Source organism: Podarcis muralis, chromosome 16 (assembly GCF_964188315.1).
Source record: "Podarcis muralis chromosome 16, rPodMur119.hap1.1, whole genome shotgun sequence".
NCBI lineage: Eukaryota > Metazoa > Chordata > Lepidosauria > Squamata > Lacertidae > Podarcis > Podarcis muralis.
In genome coordinates this window covers 17,013,019-17,033,596 of record NC_135670.1, presented here as the reverse complement: position 1 = coordinate 17,033,596, position 20,578 = coordinate 17,013,019, and the positions used below count along the sequence as shown (strand labels likewise).

The 20,578-nt window shown below is 46.5% G+C and overlaps 2 protein-coding genes across 6 annotated transcripts in view; one reads left to right on the top strand and one right to left on the bottom strand.

The window, feature by feature from the left end:
- Positions 1–934: 934 nt before the first annotated feature.
- On the bottom strand, positions 935–14,502 carry POLR3C (RNA polymerase III subunit C). Of its 4 annotated transcripts, none has more exons than XM_028710693.2 (15): positions 14,350–14,502; positions 13,387–13,560; positions 12,748–13,003; positions 12,464–12,649; positions 11,851–11,939; positions 10,768–10,872; positions 9,296–9,388; positions 7,566–7,646; positions 7,376–7,427; positions 6,212–6,272; positions 4,481–4,631; positions 2,739–2,840; positions 2,597–2,646; positions 2,088–2,237; positions 935–1,199 (listed from the first exon to the last, which is right to left on the bottom strand). In XM_028710693.2, exons 2-15 carry the CDS (start codon positions 13,531–13,533, stop codon positions 1,121–1,123), a joined length of 1,602 nt encoding a protein of 533 aa, XP_028566526.2. In that variant the 5' UTR covers positions 13,534–13,560; positions 14,350–14,502; the 3' UTR covers positions 935–1,120. The 4 variants fall into 4 exon arrangements, with proteins under 4 accessions (XP_028566526.2, XP_028566527.2, XP_028566528.2 ...); XM_028710694.2 differs by lacking the exon at positions 14,350–14,502 and adding an exon at positions 14,092–14,274; XM_028710695.2 differs by lacking the exon at positions 14,350–14,502 and adding an exon at positions 14,101–14,274.
- A 101-nt stretch (positions 14,503–14,603) lies between these two features.
- The window catches only part of RNF115 (ring finger protein 115), a 39,345-nt gene continuing 33,370 nt past the window's right edge, over positions 14,604–20,578 (top strand). Inside the window, exons 1-2 of one of the 2 annotated variants that reach the window (XM_077920452.1) lie at positions 14,607–14,858; positions 18,667–18,784. In XM_077920452.1, the coding sequence (XP_077776578.1) occupies positions 18,692–18,784 (93 nt within the window). In that variant the 5' untranslated portion in view covers positions 14,607–14,858; positions 18,667–18,691. Of the gene's footprint in view, positions 14,859–18,666; positions 18,785–20,578 lie in introns of both variants that reach the window. The other variant, XM_028710698.2, reaches the window with a different exon arrangement.

Sequence of the window (20,578 nt, the reverse complement as noted above, 5' to 3'; positions counted from 1 at the left end):
CAAAGAGGCTTCTGGAGCATGAGCTAGCTCCACCCTAGACATAGGCCAACAGGCTGACCACCAGCACTCCCAAGCCAACAGCTGACAACAATGTGAAGGGCCTGAATCTATGTATGTAGGGCACCCTTGGTGGGGCCGCAAGTCCTGGTCAACCACCATCTATGTCCCTAGGGTGGGTGAGACAATGTTACTGTAGCACCTCTGTGAGTTCGTCTCAGTGCTGGTGGGTCTTTAGCAAGAGATGGGCCCTTGTACAGTTTTGAGTGTGATAAGCTTATTGGGGTTTGGAAAAACATTTCTGAGGTTGTCTCCTAATATTATTGGTCAAATCATTGAACCCAAACCATGTCATTGGGTGCCGATCTAGCCCCTCCCCTTATACATAAGGACCCAACTGTTTACCACTGCCCATTTAGAGATCACCTCCTGTTGGAAAGACCCCAAAGGTTCATCTATGACAGGATTACAAGTTTGGGATCTAGCTCTTTCTGAACATTTAGCGCAGCATAGAAGTGTCATTCAAAGCCAAACCAAACACAATCATTTTGACAAGATCTGGTTCCTGTCTATAAGCTATGTAAATATAAGTGATGTTGATGTCAGACCTCCAGCCACTTATGGAGAGGCTATGTTCGAGAATTGAAGCCCTGGAAATGCATTGAGTGCCCCTGCTCAATTTTCTAGTGGGGCCCACCACACTGGCAGAACACTGTGACAAGTCTACCCACCTCTCTATGACCCACTGGGACAAAATACTTAGTCCTGTTTTACAACTATCTTAAAGTCTCGTGTTTGTGAAGACTGAGGCCCAGCGGTTCCTTCTGAACTGGAAGATGGTGGAAGAGGGAAGCTGCTCTCTAGGCAAGGCTATGTTTTAGAACAATCCTTTTGCACCCAAATACGCATTCTTCCCCTTAACACTTCCCAACCAGTCTTCGTCAACAGGTCTGTCTTTTTATTTCCTTTTGTAAAAAATTGACATAAATAGAGTCACAAGCAGTGGTTGAAGCACACCCCACACTCAGTGTCCATTAGCCCTGCTTGTGACGGGGAGACAGAATTGCTCCTTAGGGAGGAGGAAGACAGCCGCTCTCCGTTGCCTTGTAGTCACTGGGGGTGTTCAGCTCTTGATGGTGCTGTTGATATAGGATTCCAAAATGAATATGGTTTCATCCACTTGGTTCTCACTTGCATCAATCCTTTGTTAAAAGGGGAGAAATATGAATATATATATTATTCCAGCTACATTATATGTCAGTTTTGATTACTCAGTTAAGAATATGTTAATAAACAAAACATGGTCCTTGATTAAAACCAGTTAACAACTAAACTTTTTTTTTTTAAAAAAAATACAAGTATTGTGAAAACTGCAGATGGCAAATGACATTTTAGAAGTGGTCTATTCTCATCTGTGTGAGAAAGAGAGAGAAGGTGGGGAGTGCTTCCTTTACCCTGATGGCTGCTGTGACATTTGAGTATCACTTTTACTAACAAAAGTAATCAGGTGACAATCTTGATCTTATATGTCAGATACACACAGGGAGGGGTGTGTGAGAGAAAACATTTAAGCTTCCCCAAGAAGCAATTTGATAGGGCTTTGTGAATAAATCCACATTATTAGCCCTGCGGTGTGGTTTAAAAAGAAAAAAATAGACACGTTCACTCTCTCAAAATTTATGGAAGTCATTCCACCAGATGTCCTGGAGGCAATTCTGGCCACAGAAGTGACCCCTTAAATACAACAGAGGTCACACACTCTGATTTGGGCCTGGCCTACGAAGGCAGCACAAGAAGAACCTGTCTGGGTGGGTTGACTGTTTACCCCCCAAATTTTCTCTTTCCTGTAGTGGCCAATCAGCAGCTTCTGAGAAGTCCATACGGAAGGCATAAAGGCAACACCCCCTTCCCACCTTTCCATGCGTCCCCCAGCAACAGGTATTGAGGGGCACACTCTGAGCAGGGAGGATCTGCTGAGCAGCCCCCTGTCCAGAACGCTGTAGTCAGATCCTGCACTGAGCAAATGGCTTGGTCTTGATGACGTCCAAAGTCCCTTCTCTGATCCCCACCATCTGCTCCTCCTCACTTACTTGTTGACGTTGTGCTTGAGGCTCTCCAGCTGCTGCCGTTCGGGGGCTGTGATCATTTCCTCGATCTCCTGCAGCTGCGCCTCCTCTGCCCCCGAGGCCTGTATTGAGGCGAGGATGGCCTCCACCCGCTGGGATTTTTCCAGCAGACGCCTGGCACAGGACAGAAGCCACGGGTCAGACAGAACCACACCACTTCAGTTTAAGGCTGGCCAAAGGTGTGGCAAGGCCCGAGGCAGAGAACCAAGACTCCTTCACAAGGCAGAATTCATGAAGTCCTCCTGGGGTGAGCCCCACTGAGACAAACTCACATAGAAGAATTGGGGGTCAGCTCTGCGAGTTTCCTACTTTTGACAGACCTTCGAAAATCTGAGATTTGCAACCCGTCACACAGCACCACAAAGCTGTGACGGCAGTGACGAACAGAGGAAGAGCGACCCTGCGGAGGTGGATCTTGAGGGCTCCAACTTCTTGCCCTAACCACCCTCCCCCCCCCAGGACAGCTCACTCACCGGTTCTCCTTGGTCTCATGCAGGCGTCTTTCTATCATGTTGGCCACACTCTGGAAGGGAGGAGGAAGAGAAAAGGGCTATTGCAATTCAATTTCTCCCGGCTGATTTTTTCAAAAAAACAGGAAAGCCACAGGACACGCACCTTGTAACAGCGGTGGAGCAGCATCCGCGCAGATGAGAGCCTGTTCACTGTATATAGGTAGAAAGTGCGGGAAGGGGCATGATCGGGGGTCTTGGGGATTTCCTGTTTTTGAATGAGAGAACACCCACTATGTTTGCTTAATAATGAAAAGAGAACTGCAGTGCTGACTTATTTATATATCTCTACAGTGGTACGTCCGGTTGCAGATGGGATCTGTTCAGGAGGTCCGGCCGGATCCTGAGGTTTTCACAACCGGGGAGACCACTTCTGTGCATGCACGCGTCGCAAAAACCTGGAAATATACTTCTGGGTTTGCCGCTTACGTATCCCAAAGTTTATGTAACCAAAGGGATACGTAAGCAGAGGTACAACTGTAATTCATAAATAAAACATCAAAGTGGTTCACAAGAACAGTACATGAAACCATATGAACTTAAAATAAAAAAGTTGTCAAGGAAATAAACAAATATCTGACTTTTAGAAGACATCTGAAGGCAGCCCTATTTAGGGAAGTTGTTAATGTTTGATGTTTTATTCTGTTTTTCATCTGTTGGGAGACATCCAGAGTGGCTGGGGAAACCCAGCTGGATGGGCAGGGTACAAATAAATTATTATTATTATTATTATTATTATTATTATTATTATTATTATTAATTATTATTATATTGCAGGTGGGGGGGAGTGAAGCTGAGAAAGAGCATGTTCAGTGGCAGTGATGGGATCTGAGACCAATGATTCCTGATTTGCAATGCAGTCCCTTTGCCACTGGGTGGCCACTGTGAGAACAGGATGCAGGATTAGGTGGGCCACTGGTCAGATCCAGCAGGCTCTTCTTGTGTTCCTTATTTATTTAATGCATTTATATCCTGCCTTTCTCCCAAGCTGGGATTCAAGGTGGCATCCTTATAACACCTTTATAATATACATAGCAATAAAAACAAACCAGTTGAAAGCAAGTTAAAACAGATGAAAAACACATTTAAGCCTAGCATTAAAATGCAGTTTGTCCAAAGATAGCCCAATGGTCAGCATCACCTGCACCTTGGTTTCCAAAGGCCAATCTAAACAAGGTTTTAACCTTCCAGCAGTAGGCTAACCAGGAGGGACCCAGTCTAGCCTCTCTTGGGAGGGAATCCTGCCATCTGGGAGCGGCCACAGCAAAGGCTTTCTCTCATGTCATCACCAACTTTGCCTCTGATGTTGATGCTCAAGCACACCACTTTCAACTTTTCTATACAGGAATCCATGGCAGCCTTTCAGTGGAATAGGGGACATAGACAAGGGGCCAAGGTGTGGGTGTACTAACTACACCTCTTTCCAGGCTCCCTTGCCCTTTGTTATGCTTGCATCTGAGTTTTTGTCCCCATAAAATTCCATGGGAAGCACTGAGAACTGGTTTTGCTCCAACCTGTAGAACCCCACCCCTTAATCAGCGCAGCCCTGTGACACGTCTGGTTTCTTGATGATGCTAGAGTGTGACGGAACCTCAGGAACTGGTTTCCATGCTGATGAAAACAGCACACTGGGAGTTGAGAATGGTATGCACAGGAGTTGCAATCTTGCAAAGAATTCTGCTTCCACCTTATTTCCTCAGGGCCTGGATAGTTCACAGTGCTCATCCTGACTTGCATCCAATAGCAGCTCAGGTCTTCCATGGAAATTTGGTATTGCATAATTTATTTTTCAGACCTAGATTATTCAGGACAGCGCCCCCCCCCCCCCCCCCCGGCAAAGGAGCATACCTGCAGGGCTACAAAGTTAGTCGACAGCATTTTGTACATCATTTCCTTTGCTTCCTTGGCAGGGATCATTGCAAAGTCTTCTATTTGCTTCTGTTCCAGATGCTTCTTCCTCAGGAGCAGGCGGAAGATGCGAGCGCAACGAGACCCGAATCTAGATCAGATAAATAAAATGGCATAGCAGGCTGGTTTTTCGCACCCTCTGAATGCATCATGCAATGCAGCATCAGGCTTCTCAGTTTGGCTTCTAACAGATGGATGCTGGGAGTCCAAAACATCTGGAGGGCACCAAGTTGTCAAAGGCTGAAAGACGTGTAGAGTTCTAACTGTGCCTAGTTTATTCCATCATTGGGACTCAATGGCTATAAGCACTTCAAGGTATTACAGTGGTACCTCGGGTTACATACGCTTCAGGTTACATATGCTTCAGGTTACAGAAATATTACCTCGGGTTAAGAACTTTGCTTCAGGATGAGAACAGAAATCGTGCTCTGGCAGCGCGGCAGCAGCAGGAGGCCCCATTAGCTAAAGTGGTGCTTCAGGTTAAGAACAGTTTCAGGTTAAGAACAGACCTCCAGAATGAATTAAGTTCTTAACCCGAGGTACCACTGTACTGAGATACAAAGAGCTCAGAATGATTTTCTTTACTAGAAAAGAAATAAGCAGTTTATTCAAAACCATGTTTTCTCTACTAGGAAAGCATTAAGATAAAAGGTCAACAAATTCAGTACAGACCATTGCATTGCTGTCAGTCTTTGACAGCCTGATCTGTGCTCTGCTTATCAACATTTTTATGGTTGCTGCTTGACATTGGAAAACTGTCCTTGAGTTATCATTAACCAGATGGTCTACAAATGTATGGCAAACAGGCTTGGCTGAGAAGCTAATGTAAAACACTGAAAGAAAAGAAAAAAACAGACAAAACAATTTTGATACCACCATCAACACACAGGAAACCTAGGGAGACATTCTCTTAAGTTAAGAAACAAGTCTTTTTATTGTAAGTCAATGTAAAAACATGTACTAAGTTTATATGGTTTGTTTGTATGTAAAAGAAAAAATAAATAAAAACAACTCAGGACCAGTTTACCAGTGAGATCGCTGTACCCCATGTATGCCCACATGACCGCTTTGGTCTGTGAAACTAGCACCATTAAAGGTGCCACATAGTATCATTCCTCATCTGTAAGAAATCAATCTTTTAGTGTGGCAGCACCCACTTTGGAACTCTCTGCCTATTGACATCAGGCAGGCAATTTCACTGTACTCTGTTTGGTGCCTGCCAAACCCATTTTTGTTCAGGCAAGCCTACCCAGAGATGCAGAATGTCATGTGCATTTTAGTCTGTTTTCATCTTACTGTTTTTTAATTATTTTTTTGACTATTTTAAATTGTTGTTTTTAAACTGTTTTTACCGATAAGCTTATTCTTTTCGTAAACCGCCTCGAGCTTGCTTTAAAACAGTCAATCTGTATATAATTCTTATGAAACAAATGAACGGGATGTTTTGGTTGCACCCTGCTGGCAGGAGGAAATAGCACTTTGCTTTCACCATGGTGATTAAAGCAGCAGGCACAAGGAGCCGGCCTCATTTTACATTTCTGGCTTCAGGCAGGCCTGCATGCAAGATAACACTGCAAATACATTAAGCCAATGAGCTCTGACATGCCTGCTACCTTGACTCAAAGCAAGTTTTAAACTCCCGCATCTCCAAACAGGCAGGCTCCCCATTACCTTTCCTGAACTATTGATTCCAGCGTTGCGGTGGCCAGAGACGCCAGGGCCTTATGAAGGTCTGTTTGAGGGAAGGTTAGGGGAAAATGTCAGAGAGAGTTCAATTTTGGTACACACCAAGTGGTTTGCCCCTCACCTCCTTCTAACTGACTGACGGAAATTTCAGTTTGGGTGGTTAACTTGGGAGGCACCTTCTAGGCTCTCCGATGATGCGAAGACACATCAGGGCCACCTGCTAACCTGCAAGATTCAGGACAGATAAAGGAAAAGTCCATCTTCATGCAGCAAATGGTTAAACTATGGCTCCCCCAGGAGGCAATGATGGCCACTGACTTGGATGGGCAAATTCATAGAGGACAACAAGGCCATCAATGGCTACAAGCCAAAATGGCCAGAGACAGTGATGCTCCATCCAGTGGCCAACCAGATGCCTGTGGGAAACCTGCAAGCCGGACCTGAGCCCAAGAGCACTCTCTCCTCTTGCCGCTTCCAGCAACTCTTATTCAGAAGCACTGCTGCCTCTGACCATGCAGGCCCAGCTTGTTTTGCCCCTGGCCATTTTCTCAGTTTTTCTCTTTGGATAAACTGATCCCTGATCAACTAAATGAGAAAATGTGGAGCAGGGAGAAGAGAAGAGCAGAGAACCAACCTTTCCCTTGGTTCTTTCCTCACTTGAAAGGACATTGGCTGCTCCAAAGTCTAGGCTGTAACAGGTTCCTTAAGATTCACCAGTCCCTCTTTAAGAGACGTGAGAGAAGCATCTCTTTAAGGCATTCGGTGGCTGAGGTGAAGAACAGGTGGGCTGTGCAGGGTCCAAGGATTGGTTGCTCTTTGCCCTAGTGCCGCAGTTGGGATCAGCACCGTGAAGGAGCTCCTGTGGGCTGCTTTGGCTCCTGCCCCCACCTCTACCTGTTCTCTCTTCCTCTGGGCCCCACAGTCCATTTGCTAGGTAGCTCTGGCTTCTGCTGCATCTCCCCCAGGTTGGCTGAGCTGAGCCCGTGTAGTAGCTGGCACCCCAAAATGGGCGGGCTGGAATGTGCTCTTCATGTACACAAGTACACGTGTCCAGCGTAGAAGTGCAGGCACACCCTCCCAAACAACTAGCACAGCTCGCCCTCAAACACGAAACCAGGCCTCATGATACAGCCAAGTCAAAAAGGATACTGATGACGTACATTCCTCCGCCACTCTCCCCCGACTTGCCAACAAACTCCAGCTATGGGGAGATTAAAGGATTGAACCAGACAAGGTTTTATTATCAGAAAAAGGAAGTAAAAAAGAAAAGAAAAAGAGCATGCCATTTCAAAGGCATTGTTCGAAATGAGAATAATAATCCAGAAGAGGACTTTCTTACCGGATCATCTGCTAATAGAGTGAGGTACTGATCGAGAATCTGTTTGGAGATGTTGTAACCAGCCGGAAGCGACCGGAATATCTTAAAAAAACAAACAAATCAGAAGTCCAGTGTTGTAGATATCCTGTGACTTCTTACAGACTTTTAAGCTACTGCTGAACATAACCAGAGAGCGGGTGACCTACAAGAGGTTCTTTACAGAACAATGTATTTTAATGAATAGTGTGGTTTCCATTTATAACCTTCATAACCAACAAAAGTGTATTACACAACCCTGAAATGACTCATGTTAGCTATAGAGGGGATATTTGCCTTCCCCTTGAAGGATTCTCCTCTTGCCAGGCCTGGACACGTTTCAGACTGTCCCCTTCCCTAACCAATTGATTTGTTCTTGTTGCTGATGGCTCCTGACCTGATGTAAGTTCTGATGTAAACTCTGACCCATCTCTCCATAATTATTTCTTAATATTGATATAGAACCTCTGCATTGCCCTCTGTCACAGTTATAGTTATGGTTTTAATGTCTCTTTTTATTTGATCTATACATTTTATATTTACTTTTTTCGGCTTTATTTTCTAAACCTATATATGTATATATAAACAGTGTGCATAAATATACAGCCATTAATCTATAATACCATTATTCTAGAACAAGTAGTATAGTAAGTCCTATGAAAACCGGTGGAAAGCGTGGAGTATATTTAGCCTGGAAAAAATTAAAGGGGGGGGGGACGGGACAGGACAATGACATGATACCAGCCTTGAAATATCTGAAGGGCTGTCATGTTGTTGGTGGAGCAGGCTAGCTCTTTGATACTTCAAAGGGAAAAATGAGAAATAGAGCCAGGAACTGAAGGGAAGCAGATTTTGACAAAATCTCCTAACAGTAAGAGCTATTAGGCAAGAGAACAGCCTTTCTTGGGAGGCACAGGAATGTGCTGCTGGGTTGTTGTTTTTAAGCAGAAGCTGGGCAGCCATCTGCCAGGTGTGCAGTTGCTGGAAGATCCCATCACTGAGCAGAGGGTTAGGCTAGATTACCTCCCCAAGGTCATCTTCCAGCTCTACGATTACATAAAATGAAGAAAGAAATGCCAAACAACTCACAAAAGCTCTTTCCTGCTCTCTCTTAATGTTTTGTGGGGCATAATCTGTTGCTCTTTTGGCAGGAAAATGAATGCATTATATCCTTTTGAGATGTTAAGATTCAGTACGATTTGTATTGTATTTGTGCTGATATGTTTGTATTTGCATTTGTAATTTTTTATGAGCTGTCCTGGGGGCCTTTTTTTGGCTGAAAGATGGCATATAAATAAATAACAATATCACATACCAAGGCAAGCTATGTGCCCCTGGCAAAAACGAGCCATCCCCTCTCTAGTAGCTACTCCGACCTGGGGAAAGGACAGCAATGAAATCCTGACTGAACCCCCAGTCATGGCAGGCATGAGCCACTCTATTAGAGGGGTTTATTACAGGGGGTCAGTGACCTCTTTAGGCCAAGGGCTGCCTTGCCTCTGGTGCCATCCTTCCAGGAACTGCACACCAATGGTGGGAGGGACCCAAATGAAAGTGGGTGTGGCAAAAAGGGATCAAGGTCGGAGCTGGAAGGCAGGGCCACCCCACAAGTACACAGAGCACACATGCCCACACACTCCACACATACACTGAACACGTGCCTTACACACATGCTTTCATACACATCTGTCAACAAGTCCCAAGTAGCTGCTCACCTCGTTAGAAGACAGGGGCATGGTGTACGGCGCGTTGGAGGAGGTTGTGACTTCGCTCATTCGCAGCATCGTCCGCACAATTTCACTGCTGGTCTGTCGGAAAGGGAGGAGACAGAGGCAGAACTCTTAGGGAAGTCCTTGTTTTGTGCATAGACTGTAAAACGTAGGTGGGAGCTTGCATGATTAAAAAGCTCTGCCATACCAAAATCAAGTAATAAGTCCCTGCACGTAGAAAACCAGTATGCCAAGGAAAAGGGAAAAGCTAAAACTCTTCTTTGATAAACTAAAAACTGGCCAGGGGAGGAAATGCCAAAGCAGAGGAAACAGCCTCCAGTAAGAACGTAAGGACTTACTGTATGACAAGCCTGCTGGATGAGCCCAATGGCCCTTCCAGTCCAGCATGCTGTTCTCATGGTGGCCACCCAGATGCCTCCATGAGAAAATCCACAAGCAGGACCCGAGCACAAGAGCTCTCTCCGCTACTGGGGTTTCCAGCAATGGGTATTCAGGAGTATTACTGCCTCCGAGTATTGAGGCCGAGAATAACCATCATGGCTAGTTGTCATTGATAGCCCTTTCCTCCATGAATTTTTCTTTTAAAGTCATCCAATGGCCATGACTGCCTCCTGTGTGGGCAAGTTCTACAGCAGGGGGCCGGTACACTGTCCCTCAGACCTTGTGGGGGGCCGGACTATATTGGGGGAGGGGGAGAATGAATGAGGGACGATGAGTGGCACATGAAAGGGCTTCAGAGAGGGGCTGCTTTAAATAGCGGCCATTCGAGAGGGGCACTCAGCCAACCGCGGCTCCTGGGTCTTGCAAGCGGCAGGGGCTGGTGGCACGATGAGCGGCACACGACTCCGGAGAGGGGCTGGCACCAACAAAGCCCAGCCCCCTTCCTCCTCTAGGCAGGGCAAGGAGAAGCAGGTATGAGGGAGAGGGGAAAAGCATGCGCAATGGCAATCCACTCGGCGATTCCCGGACCGTCCGCAGGCTGGATTTAGAAGGCAATTGGGCCTGATCTGGCCCGCGGGCCTTAGTTTGCTGACCCATGTTCTACAATTTAACTATGTGCCACATTAAGAAGTGTTTTCTTTTATCTGCCCTGAAACTTCCAACATTCAGCTTCACTGGATGCCCACAAGTTCTGGTTTTATGCAAGAGGGTGTATAACTTTTCTCTGTCCACTTTCTCCATGCCATGCATAATTTTATAAACTTCTATCGGGTCTCCTCTTACTCGCCTGTTCTCTAAATGAGAAATTCTCCAATGCTACAACCTTTCTTCATAGAAGGGTCACTCTATCCCCTTCATCATTTTGGCTGCCCGTTTCTGAAACTTTTCTATCTCTAGAATATCCTTTCTGAGGTGGGGCAACCAGAACTGTACACAGTATCCCAAATGTGGCTACACCATATATTAGTCTAATGACATAGACCCCCCACCCCCCCACAAGAAGGAAAGCAACACACCTGGTCCATTCTGTTGGCCACAGCGCTGACAATGGCTTGATCTCGGAAATGCTGGTGGAAACGGTCAATGTTGACTTGCCAGTAGATTCCATCATCTGATGGAGACTGAGAAGTGTTGATTGGGAGAAAGCGGGAAGCAGGTGTTACCCTGTGTATCAAATTGCACTACTGGGTGTGCTACTTGTACCCCTAGCATACTCCAACCAAAATTCTGTCACCACAAACACTAAATCCTGCAACTTGCATATATTATGCTAATAGAGCAAGTGTGCAGAAACTTCATTTGCATGATTTATTTTGCTTTAAAAACAAGTAAATCCACAATTCCTTTCACTGCACTGGGAGGGAAAAATCATGTTGGCTGCTTCCTCTATGGCTTCAGGAGATGAAGCCCACATGCCATTGAGCTGATATGCACAGCTATAATGACCAGCAAGACAAGACTTGGGGTGGGGAGAGATAAAGAAATAAATGAAATAACCAGGACAACTGCAGTACACTTTCGGTTCTAAAGGTAATAAAACCAAGGGTTGCAACCAATGATAGTCCTACTTTGAGTAGATACATTAATGAACATGAGTAACTTAGGTCCATTATTCTCAATAGGTCTATTCTGAATTGAACTTACGTTGATTACAACCTCAAATGATATTACAGTTACTCTTAATTTACATGGGGCACACCCTGCCACGAAATCAAGCCTTATCATGCCCTAAACGTGGGTAGGATCTACCCTCCAACTACTGCCAAGGCACCACACGTCCACCCCCCCCTGTTCTGCCTCGCAATATATATTAAGACTGCTCACCTCCTCCAAACCCATCATTTAGATATTACAGTCAGTAGAGCACGAGGCTCTTAATTTCAGGGTCGTGGGCTTGAGCCCCATGTTTGGCTAAAGATTCCTACATTGCAAGGGGTTGGACTAGGTGACCCTCGTGGTCCTTTCCAACTCTACAATTCTGTGATGCTATGATTAAAACCAATGGGAGATTTGCTCTTCCTTTCAAGGTGATGGAGAAAGCTAAATTTCCAGTACCCGTTCATGAAGGGATGCACTACCCAGCTCAGCGGCCTCTTTACCTCATTGCTGTCTGCCTCCTGCTTTTGTCGTTTCGCTTTGCGTTCTCCATTGTCTTGGCCGTTGTCGGAGTGCCTCCTCTTCCCCTTCCCTGATGGCCAAAAGAAAGGTCTGCACTTTGAGTAGCAATAAGGGTGCCCACCTTTTTATAGCTGCTCAGCCCTCATCTTCCATCAATGATCATGCTTTGTAAGCATGATACGCTATCTATTTCTCTCAGGGCAAATCCACAGACGTTTTCATATGATTTAACAATCAAACCATTATCATTGGGAACCCAAGAATTGTGGTTTGAAAGGGTGTGAGGAGAGAAAAGCAAGGACAAACACTTTTCAGCATCACAAGCTACAACTCCCAAGGGTTTCTTTTTGGGTGGCGGCGGCAAGGGGATGAGTTAAGATGGCATAAAACCAACTGCAGACTGGACCACCATTTCCTTTCTCTCCTGAAACCACCTGAAATGAGCTTTGCTGAGCCTAGACATCTTTGCTGTTTAGGAAAATAGCTTAGAGACATTGCTTACCAGTCGCCAGCCAATGCTGCACATCATGTATGACGATGCAGTTTTACAAGGATTAACGAAATGATCATGGGGCCTCTGAGTTGTTTCCTCACCTATGAGGTTCAGTTTTGGAACCACATACATATCCTTCTCGTTAAGCTGCAATGTGGGCACAGGAGGAGGTGGGCCATCAGAAGGCTCTGGACCTTCAGGGACTGATGGGCATCTCTGAACAAAGTGGGTGTCTGCCAGGCGTACAAACGTGCTCGAGACTTCACTATACTCCATTGTTTTACCATCTGAAGAAAAGGAAACAAACCCTCGACTCAGACCTTAGTTCCAGGCTCCACTCAAAAGTGCTTTTCCAGGGCTGAGCCCTATCTTAAATTCAGCTCACCTTCCATTGTTTCTGTCAGCCGGTCGGCCACCTTCTTCACTGTGGCGCTCATGGACATCTTGCCATTGAGCAGCAGCTCCTCCACGATCAGCTCACCCGTGTCACTATAAAGGGTCTTGGCAGTGTAGATATAGCGGGGGTAACGGAGGATCCGCAGCACTCGGCTACACTGGGCTTCATACTCCACCAGGCCTCGCTTCTGCAGCTCATACGTCACCAAGTTGTGCTGGATCAGGACACAGAGTGCCTTCCGAACCTGTGCAGATGGGAGAAAAGCACGGTGTATATATGGAGATCTGCAAACTCTACCCAACCCCAGTCCAGAGCACAGCATTCAGTTTTGAGCAAAACAGTGTGAGAAGGATTCAAAGAGTCCGAATGAACCTTATGGATCATCCAGAGCAATCCTTTGCCAGGAACAGCAGTATTTATAATGCACCCCTTTGCCCACTTACAACACCCCTCTGAGGTGGAAGAAGTTAACAGGCCTTAAGTCATGCAGGGACCTTCATGGCCAAGCAGGGATTTGAACCTGGGTCTCCCTGACTTAAGGCCAAAACTCTATGGTTCTCCAGTGCAAAGCCATTATTCATGTAACAGCCTTTCTTCTGCATCAGTGCCATCTACCACTACGCATACCTGGTCAAGTGACATCCCAGTGTCATGAGCTATCATCCGTAATGGCTGGCTACCCATGCGAATGAGGTGCGTCCCAATCTTTTCTACGATCTCACCAAAATGTTCAGAGAGCAAGAGGGAAGAGAGCTTGATTTCTGCCTGGGTCATCTTGCAGGAATATATCTGTCTGGCCCTCTGTAAGACAAGAATGTATCCACACAAGTCAGCACAAGCACAAATGGACATTTTACTGTGGTCGTAATGGCTAGAGATGTGAAGGCAAGGATAAGATGAACAAAGGAATCCCCCCAGTCTCTGCATGGGGTATTCACATTTTTACAGCTAATCCACCGTGAGAGCCAATATACACATTCAGCAGATTCAAGTACTAATGCTTTTCCTGAACTGTGTTGGAGGTAGGAAGTGGAGACTGCATGCTTGAACACCTCTTGTAGAAAATAAATCCCCTGCTCCTTTTAATCTTTTACTGTGCAAGTCTGTAAACCTCATTAACACTGACAACACATCCGCACAATGGTTGTGTGTTTTTTTAATGCACCCCACACAAAACACCACACGTGGTGTTTTTACAGAATAGCAATGGGCGTCCGTGTTGAGAAGCTTACGATTGTGAATTTGACACAAGAGGAAAGGGCACGAGATCAAGGCGAGGGTTAAAGAAGGGGGAAATGCACATCCGGTTAAGTTTCACATTCTTGAAGTTACCTGGTCTACCGTGTAATAATAACAACAAGGCTTGTTCTTCCATATGCTTGGCCATTCCCTGATGACCCCAGGAGACCCCAGCTGACCCCCTATATCGACCCCGCCGCCTTGGACCAGAAAGACGACCAAGTCCAGCCGCTCCCTCCCCTGATGAACCCAGGAGTCCTGGCTCCCAGCTCTCCTCCTCCCTACGTGGTCCCCACCGACTCAACACCCCCGTGGCCGCGGATCCAAGAGTCCTCCCTCCCCTCTACCTACCCGAATGGACTCTCTTTACACCCGAGCCCGTAACCTTCGGGTCAGAGGGCGGCCCGTTTTCCCTACTCGACTAGGCCTCCGCCTCCCTTTCCACTGCGGCAACCATGGCAACCACGCTCCGCCGGACCCTTCGCTATGCCCCGGGAACCACATCCGGTACCCAGCAGTCCTGACGCCCCGCCCCCTTTAAAAAAAAAACTTCTCCTAGGTTTCCGCTGCCAAGGCTTGGGAGGAGAAGGAGAAAGAGGGAAGTGAAGTGTGGAAGTGTGGCGGCTAGAGCGTCCCCTCGGCGTTCCACAGTGTTCCGCTCTAGGCCTCGAGTCCTCCGTGTGGTCTGTGGCGGCGGAGCGTTGCTGGTTCAGGAGGACTGACGGCAGCGGCGACGACGACGGCGGCGGAGGGGGAGGGGAAGCAAAATGGCGGAGGCGTCGGCGGCTGCGGCGGCCGCCGTCTCCCAGCACCGCTTTTTCTGCCACAGCTGCAAGGGGGAAGTCAGCCCCAAACTGCCGGTAAGGGAGAGGCCGGGGCGGGTCTGCCTGAATATGCCCCCCCGTTCCCTGTCTTTGAAATAACCACAAGCGGGCGGGGTGGGGGGAGGGGAGAGGGAGAGAGTTAGGTTAATTCGAGAGGGGGCCCAGGACTCCAGGGTCCATTCTTGGGACGGGGTGGGGAGGTGACGTTGCTGAGGCCAGGATTCCTGGGTTCATCCTTTGAAAACTGGGGGGGGGGGGAGAGGGAAGATTCAGGCCAGGACTCCTGAGTCCATCTTTTGGAGGGGGAGGGGGAAGGGATCTGAGGCCAGGACTTGTTGCTTCATCTTTCTGACTGGGGGGTGTCTGGGTTCCTTGGGTCCTTTTCTCAGACTGATTGTGGAGCCTAAGGAGTTAACAACATGATCCTGTACTTGTCATCTCAGGCCTAACCCTCATTGAATTCAACGAGACTAGACTCTGGGGGTCATGTTTATTCGATTTGCAGCATCTACGTAGTATGGTGGTTTTGTTTTTGTTTTTCTGAACAGAGTCTCAGTGTTCTCCTGCCACAATATGAAAGGGCAGGGATCTGATTGGAAGGGTGGGGGCGGGGACAGGAGGGAGAAGGCCTCGTCCTACTTCCATTCACCACCAGTAATAGGAATGGTGAGGGATTTTAGGTTTTGAACCCCATATGCAACTTGAATCCAAGTGAAGTGGGTAGTGGGGTTCAGGCAGACCACAAGGTCCTATTATCCTTTGCTCTCAAATGTATTGTGTGTGGGTGGTAGTGGTGGTAATAGATTTGTTATTGCTGCTACTACTACGAAAGAGAGTTGGCTCCTATTCCTTCCCACCTTGACCAACACCAAGGTCTAGAGGATCCAAAAGTGTATCTGGGGAACTTGTGCCCTGTGCTGAGGGCAGAGAGAAATCAGGGCACAGATGACACTCAACTGTTAAGCCAAAATCACATATAGGCAAAATACATTGGGTTCACTGGTGGGTTCCTGGATGCCCACCGCCTTTTCACCTCCTTTTTATTTATTTATTTAAAAACTGCTGAGTGTATAAAGCTGAAGTGGCAGGTTACCTGCACTATGTTGCCCATATGCAAAGTTCTGAGGCTGAAAGTATGGGTGGAGGCTGCAAGGAGTTGTAGGGTTTGCTCATACCTGCACATCCCTTTCTCCCTTTCAGTGATCAGTTACACGACAGTGCAAGCCAGGGAATGGGGTCATTTTTCCTCCTGCCTCCAATATTATTTTCCTTTCTAAAAGAGTCGTTGGGAAGTGCAACAGGAATGGTGGGGGAAACAAGGTGGGGGAAAATCTGGAGTTCTCCTGTATCTATAAAGTGGGAGGCTGATGGAGAATGGTACGGCCCCATGGGTCCACCCACTGGAGCCAAGAGACAGAAGGGACCAATGTCACGGTTTTGACTCCAATTTAGGAAAGAACAGATAGTCATGGCAGCAAATGCAATTGCATTCCATCATCTTCTCAGTCCTCTTCAAAAGACAGGTAACTATCTTGTGGGGAGCAGGATGAGGGAACGGGAAAGGGACAGAAAAGTGGAACTATCACTCTTCCTCTAGGGAAGAATGAGAAGAGAAAGCAAAACAGAACATTGTTTATCTTGCCCCATCACAAGGGCAAGAGGTAGGCAGGGTTGGAAAGTCCCAGGTACCTAGTTACACAGAGATCTAAAAAGTAGTGCCAGCACTTGGGCATTTTAAATTACTGGTAGTTCCCCCTCTTCTGGGAAGGCAAATGCCTTTTTTTAAAAAAAGTAAATGCAAAAAAAGGTCTACATCAAATTAAAAACCATTCCCTGATGAAGTCTTAGCTGTTCAGTTACAATATGCTCAAGCTTGGAATTTGGTGAGTGAATTTCTTAGCATGGTTCTTGTATCTAGCCAACCTCTCAATCAGAATTGATGTTGTTCACTGATTTGATTTCCTGTGGTGATTGATAATTGCATGTAGGCAACCAGGCAATTCTCTATTCTTCCTTCTGGCCTGAAAAGGCTACTGATGCTCAAAGGTTAGATGGAAGGTAAAGAGTGCCTACTGTGCAGCTGTGTTTAATCCAGCAGCCTGATCATTGTCTGCCTTCAAGCAAAAGTATCATCCCCCTGTGCTACTTTCAAAATGTAGCTGGGTCTTAACCAATATGTGGCTGCCTCCTTATGCAAGGTGAAGAACAGCTGCTGTTAGCAGTGGAGTCATTCCATTAACGCAGGATATCCATAGATGTGTTGCAGGTTATCTATAGCTGTGTCCTGGCTTCTGGGAGCGTGGTGGAGACACAGCATGTGGGGTGTTCCTGTGAGCTTCTGTCTGCAGAATTGAGAGGCCAGCGCTTTGCTTTCCCAGTTGGCATGGTATGGGGGAGGAGGTGTCTAAACTCCTGTCTTGCAGGAAGATATTTAAAAGGTTGGCTTCAGTTTGGTAGAGCACAAACTTGTTTGGTTGTTTATTTGAAACATTTCTATGCCACATATGAAAAGAAATTTCATTGTGTTTTCCAAAAGTGAAATAATATTTAAACAATTTAAAATGGAGAAATTGGTATCACAGAGAACAGGGTGGAAGGGTACAGCGCTCCTGGGCAAGGAAAGCCCCCCAAACAATTAAATGTCTTCCAATTAAGGGTATTCCAGAGGGTAGTCGGCACCATGGAGAAAACCTGCTTCTCTATTGCCTCCAGATAACACTTTGCAGGTCATGGCACTCTCATAAGGCCTTCTCTGATTATCTACCATGCCTGTATAGAGGAAGGAAGGCATTTTAGCACCAGAGACTCTGTTAAATGTACTGCATCACTGATGCATGCTGTGGGACCATGTTACAGAGACCCGTCTGTTTTGGATGCTTCCTTGGCTGCTGGACTCAATAAGCCTTGGGTTTCTGCCAGCTGCTTTTGACTGTAAAAACACGATCATGTCTGGTATCCTATAGTATGCTGTCAGTGGACTGTGTTTGCCTTCATGGATCATGAGTTGGGCAGACATGTTCTATAAATAATGGCTGTCAATAGGTTCTCCCCCAAGCCTCTGCAATGCAAGATTTTTATGTGGGTGTTTGACGCAGATGAATATGACCCTCCTTTTTGGGAGGATTGTAGACTGGGGGTGTTGCACTTCTTGGCAACCATTCTTAATAATCTCCTCCCTTGCACTGACAGGCCTGTCTGGCGGAATCCCTACAACTTCCACTGCAGGGGATGTAAATGTGTGGTGCCTTGTCGTTCAACCCCCAATTGTGCCATCTGCAAAATGGAAACGGTGCCCAGAGTTGGAAAAATCCCAAAAACTTCGTTGCCCACATATTTGCTTCTGGAAGCTGCTACCCACCCACCACATCCCAAGCATGATTGACTCCTGAAAGTTTGTTGACAGCACCTACCACTATTGGCTGATAAACTCTTGGAATGTAGAATCTCTCCTACCCCCTCCCAGTGCCTGCTTGTCTCGTTAGTAGGGAACTTTGTAAATCTGCACATAGGTCCATTTCTAATATGTTAAAGAAGGTGCTAGCCAGGCTCGACAAACCCCAGACCACCTGTCCTTCCAGAAAATTTCCACGCTCTACCTCTCAGAAAGTGGGTACACCTTTGGAGGGTCAGGCAACATGATTCGGGCACCAAAACGGTGGTTGTTTGTGGCCTGGATCTGGAATGCTTTTTCAGGCCTGTGTTATGGGTAGGAAGATGCCAGTTCAGCAATCCCGGCAGCAACACCTGCCCTTCTGCCTTTGCTCTCACTGGTCTTTTGACACCTGAGAAATGGTGCCCATGTCTCTGGGGAATTCTCATAAAGACAGTCCCTCTCTATTTCCAGGAGGAATTGTTTGTTTTCTGAAATTATGTTAGCCTGCTGGGATCATGCATCTGCTTTTCTCCGGCCCTCTGCACCATCAAGGACGAAGAGGCTCAAGGACTTCTTTTCAAAACCAAGTGTACGTGGCACCTCGGTCCTCTTGCTCTTGTTGCAGATATCGGCGCCAACGGGTTCTTAATCTGTAAGCAAGGAATCGGCTCTGAGAGAGGCTTTCTGACTGTGTTTCTGATGGTGCTTTCAGAGATGGCAGAGCTTTTGCTTTCTAGACTCTTGCGTCTTGACGGCCTTGCTTGCCTAGGAGCGCTCTCCCTCTCCCTCCCACCTCCCCGATTTATGCTTGTCTCCCTTTTCTGCTGCTGACTTCGGCAGTTTCGCTGGGCTGTGTTTCAGCTGCCCTTTTGTTTCAGTGAAAAAATGCTGCCCCAAACCCCCTCATGCCTTGTGCTTTCCATAGCTGCAGTTCAGGATTTCCTGATGTCATTAATGCCTTTTTTTAATAGTGCTAGAATCTAAGCTGGGCTAATCTCTGCAACACAAGCTTTAAATTGTGCTAGTGGAATGCATAACCTGAACATCTCAAAAGTTACTACTTGCATATAAATATATGCAAACCTGAACATCTCAAAAGTTACTACTTGCATATAAATATATGCAAACTTGTATACAGGTCACATAATGTGAGTGAGCTTGGTGGAACTTCCTTTTTTCGTAAGAGGATGTGTCTGCCTATGCTTAAGGGCTGAGCTAAAACTAGCCATGCAGTTTACTTTAGTTATTACCAACAAAGGTCTGCATTTCTTACAGTTCTTTGGAGCTTCCCATAATACTGCACCACCTCCTGTGAGTCGTGTTTTGCATCCAAGGCTTGGATGAGAAATTACCAAGAAAGCTTTAGATTATTTTATTTTTTACAGTTTTACAGTTATTTTATTTTTTACAGTTTTTTTTCTTTCACTCTTTAAATGGAAAATTGTGAACAGTAAACCTGAAGCTGGAGTTGAAACCTGAAAACAGAGCGTTTAGAAGTGGCTCTCAGACTGGCGTGAAGAAGGAAGAACTACCTTGCATTCAGAGCTCTCCTCTTGACAGTAGTCTTCAGAGCCTCAAAGGCAATTTGCTCAGTATATTTGGACAAATTCCCTCTTGACCTCAGTTCCCTTCTCTGTGAAATGGGGACATGAAAGACCTACTTCCCAAGGCGTGCTGAATGTGGGGGGTTGAACACAAGAATAATTTTCTGGACTAAATGAGAGCGAGGCCCGTGGCCACCTATTGTATCAACAACAGAGGCGATATTTGAAGTAGGCCATCTTTGCAGACAATCTCACACAGGCTGAGACAGAGTAGACCCAGGGCACCATGAACTAACAAGGTCTCCTGCACAGAGCCCTTAGAAATCAATCAGAGATGCATGCAGGAGAACATCTAGCAGTAATTGATTATGTTTGTCATGGGGCAGGGGAGAGTGGTATTTGGAGATAGCTGGGTTTTTGGTGGGGGAGGGAACTCTGCCCAGCACCAAATAATTGGGCATCAGTTCATTCCTCATTCCCTTCCCTTGAAAGAGTAATCTGCACAAGCAGTAATTTCTTTTTTTTAAGAGAGAAAGCACAGCTGCTGCAGCTGCTTCAGTCCTTCCCGGGCCCTCCCTCTTCACAAAACTGCTGTGAGGTTCTGCTTTTCACTAAGTCATGTTGCTAGATCCACTTGTTCTGTTGCTCTTCTTGTTGGGGGATGGCTGAATGTGGGCTGGTGTGATTATGGAGCTCATGCACCAGGAGGCTGAATAGCTGCATTCTCTAGCTGCTGTTTTGAATCAGGCTGTCTGCTGCAGGTGTGTGCTGCATGCCAAGAAAGGGTGGGGGGGTTTTGGGAGGGGGGCATTTTTAGATGTCTCATTCAAAACAGCACA

Excerpts from the sequence above, each read along its gene's own strand:
- POLR3C (XM_028710693.2), bottom strand. The coding sequence starts at position 13,533 with ATGACCCAGGCAGAAATCAAGCTCTCTTCCCTCTTGCTCTCTGAACAT. Across the intron at positions 7,647-9,295 it reads TGCCCCTGTCTTCTAACGAG|ATATTCCGGTCGCTTCCGGC; the intron begins GTGAGCAGCTAC and ends TGTTTTTTTAAG. Across the intron at positions 2,238-2,596 it reads CATGAGACCAAGGAGAACCG|GCGTCTGCTGGAAAAATCCC; the intron begins GTGAGTGAGCTG and ends GTCCTGTGCCAG.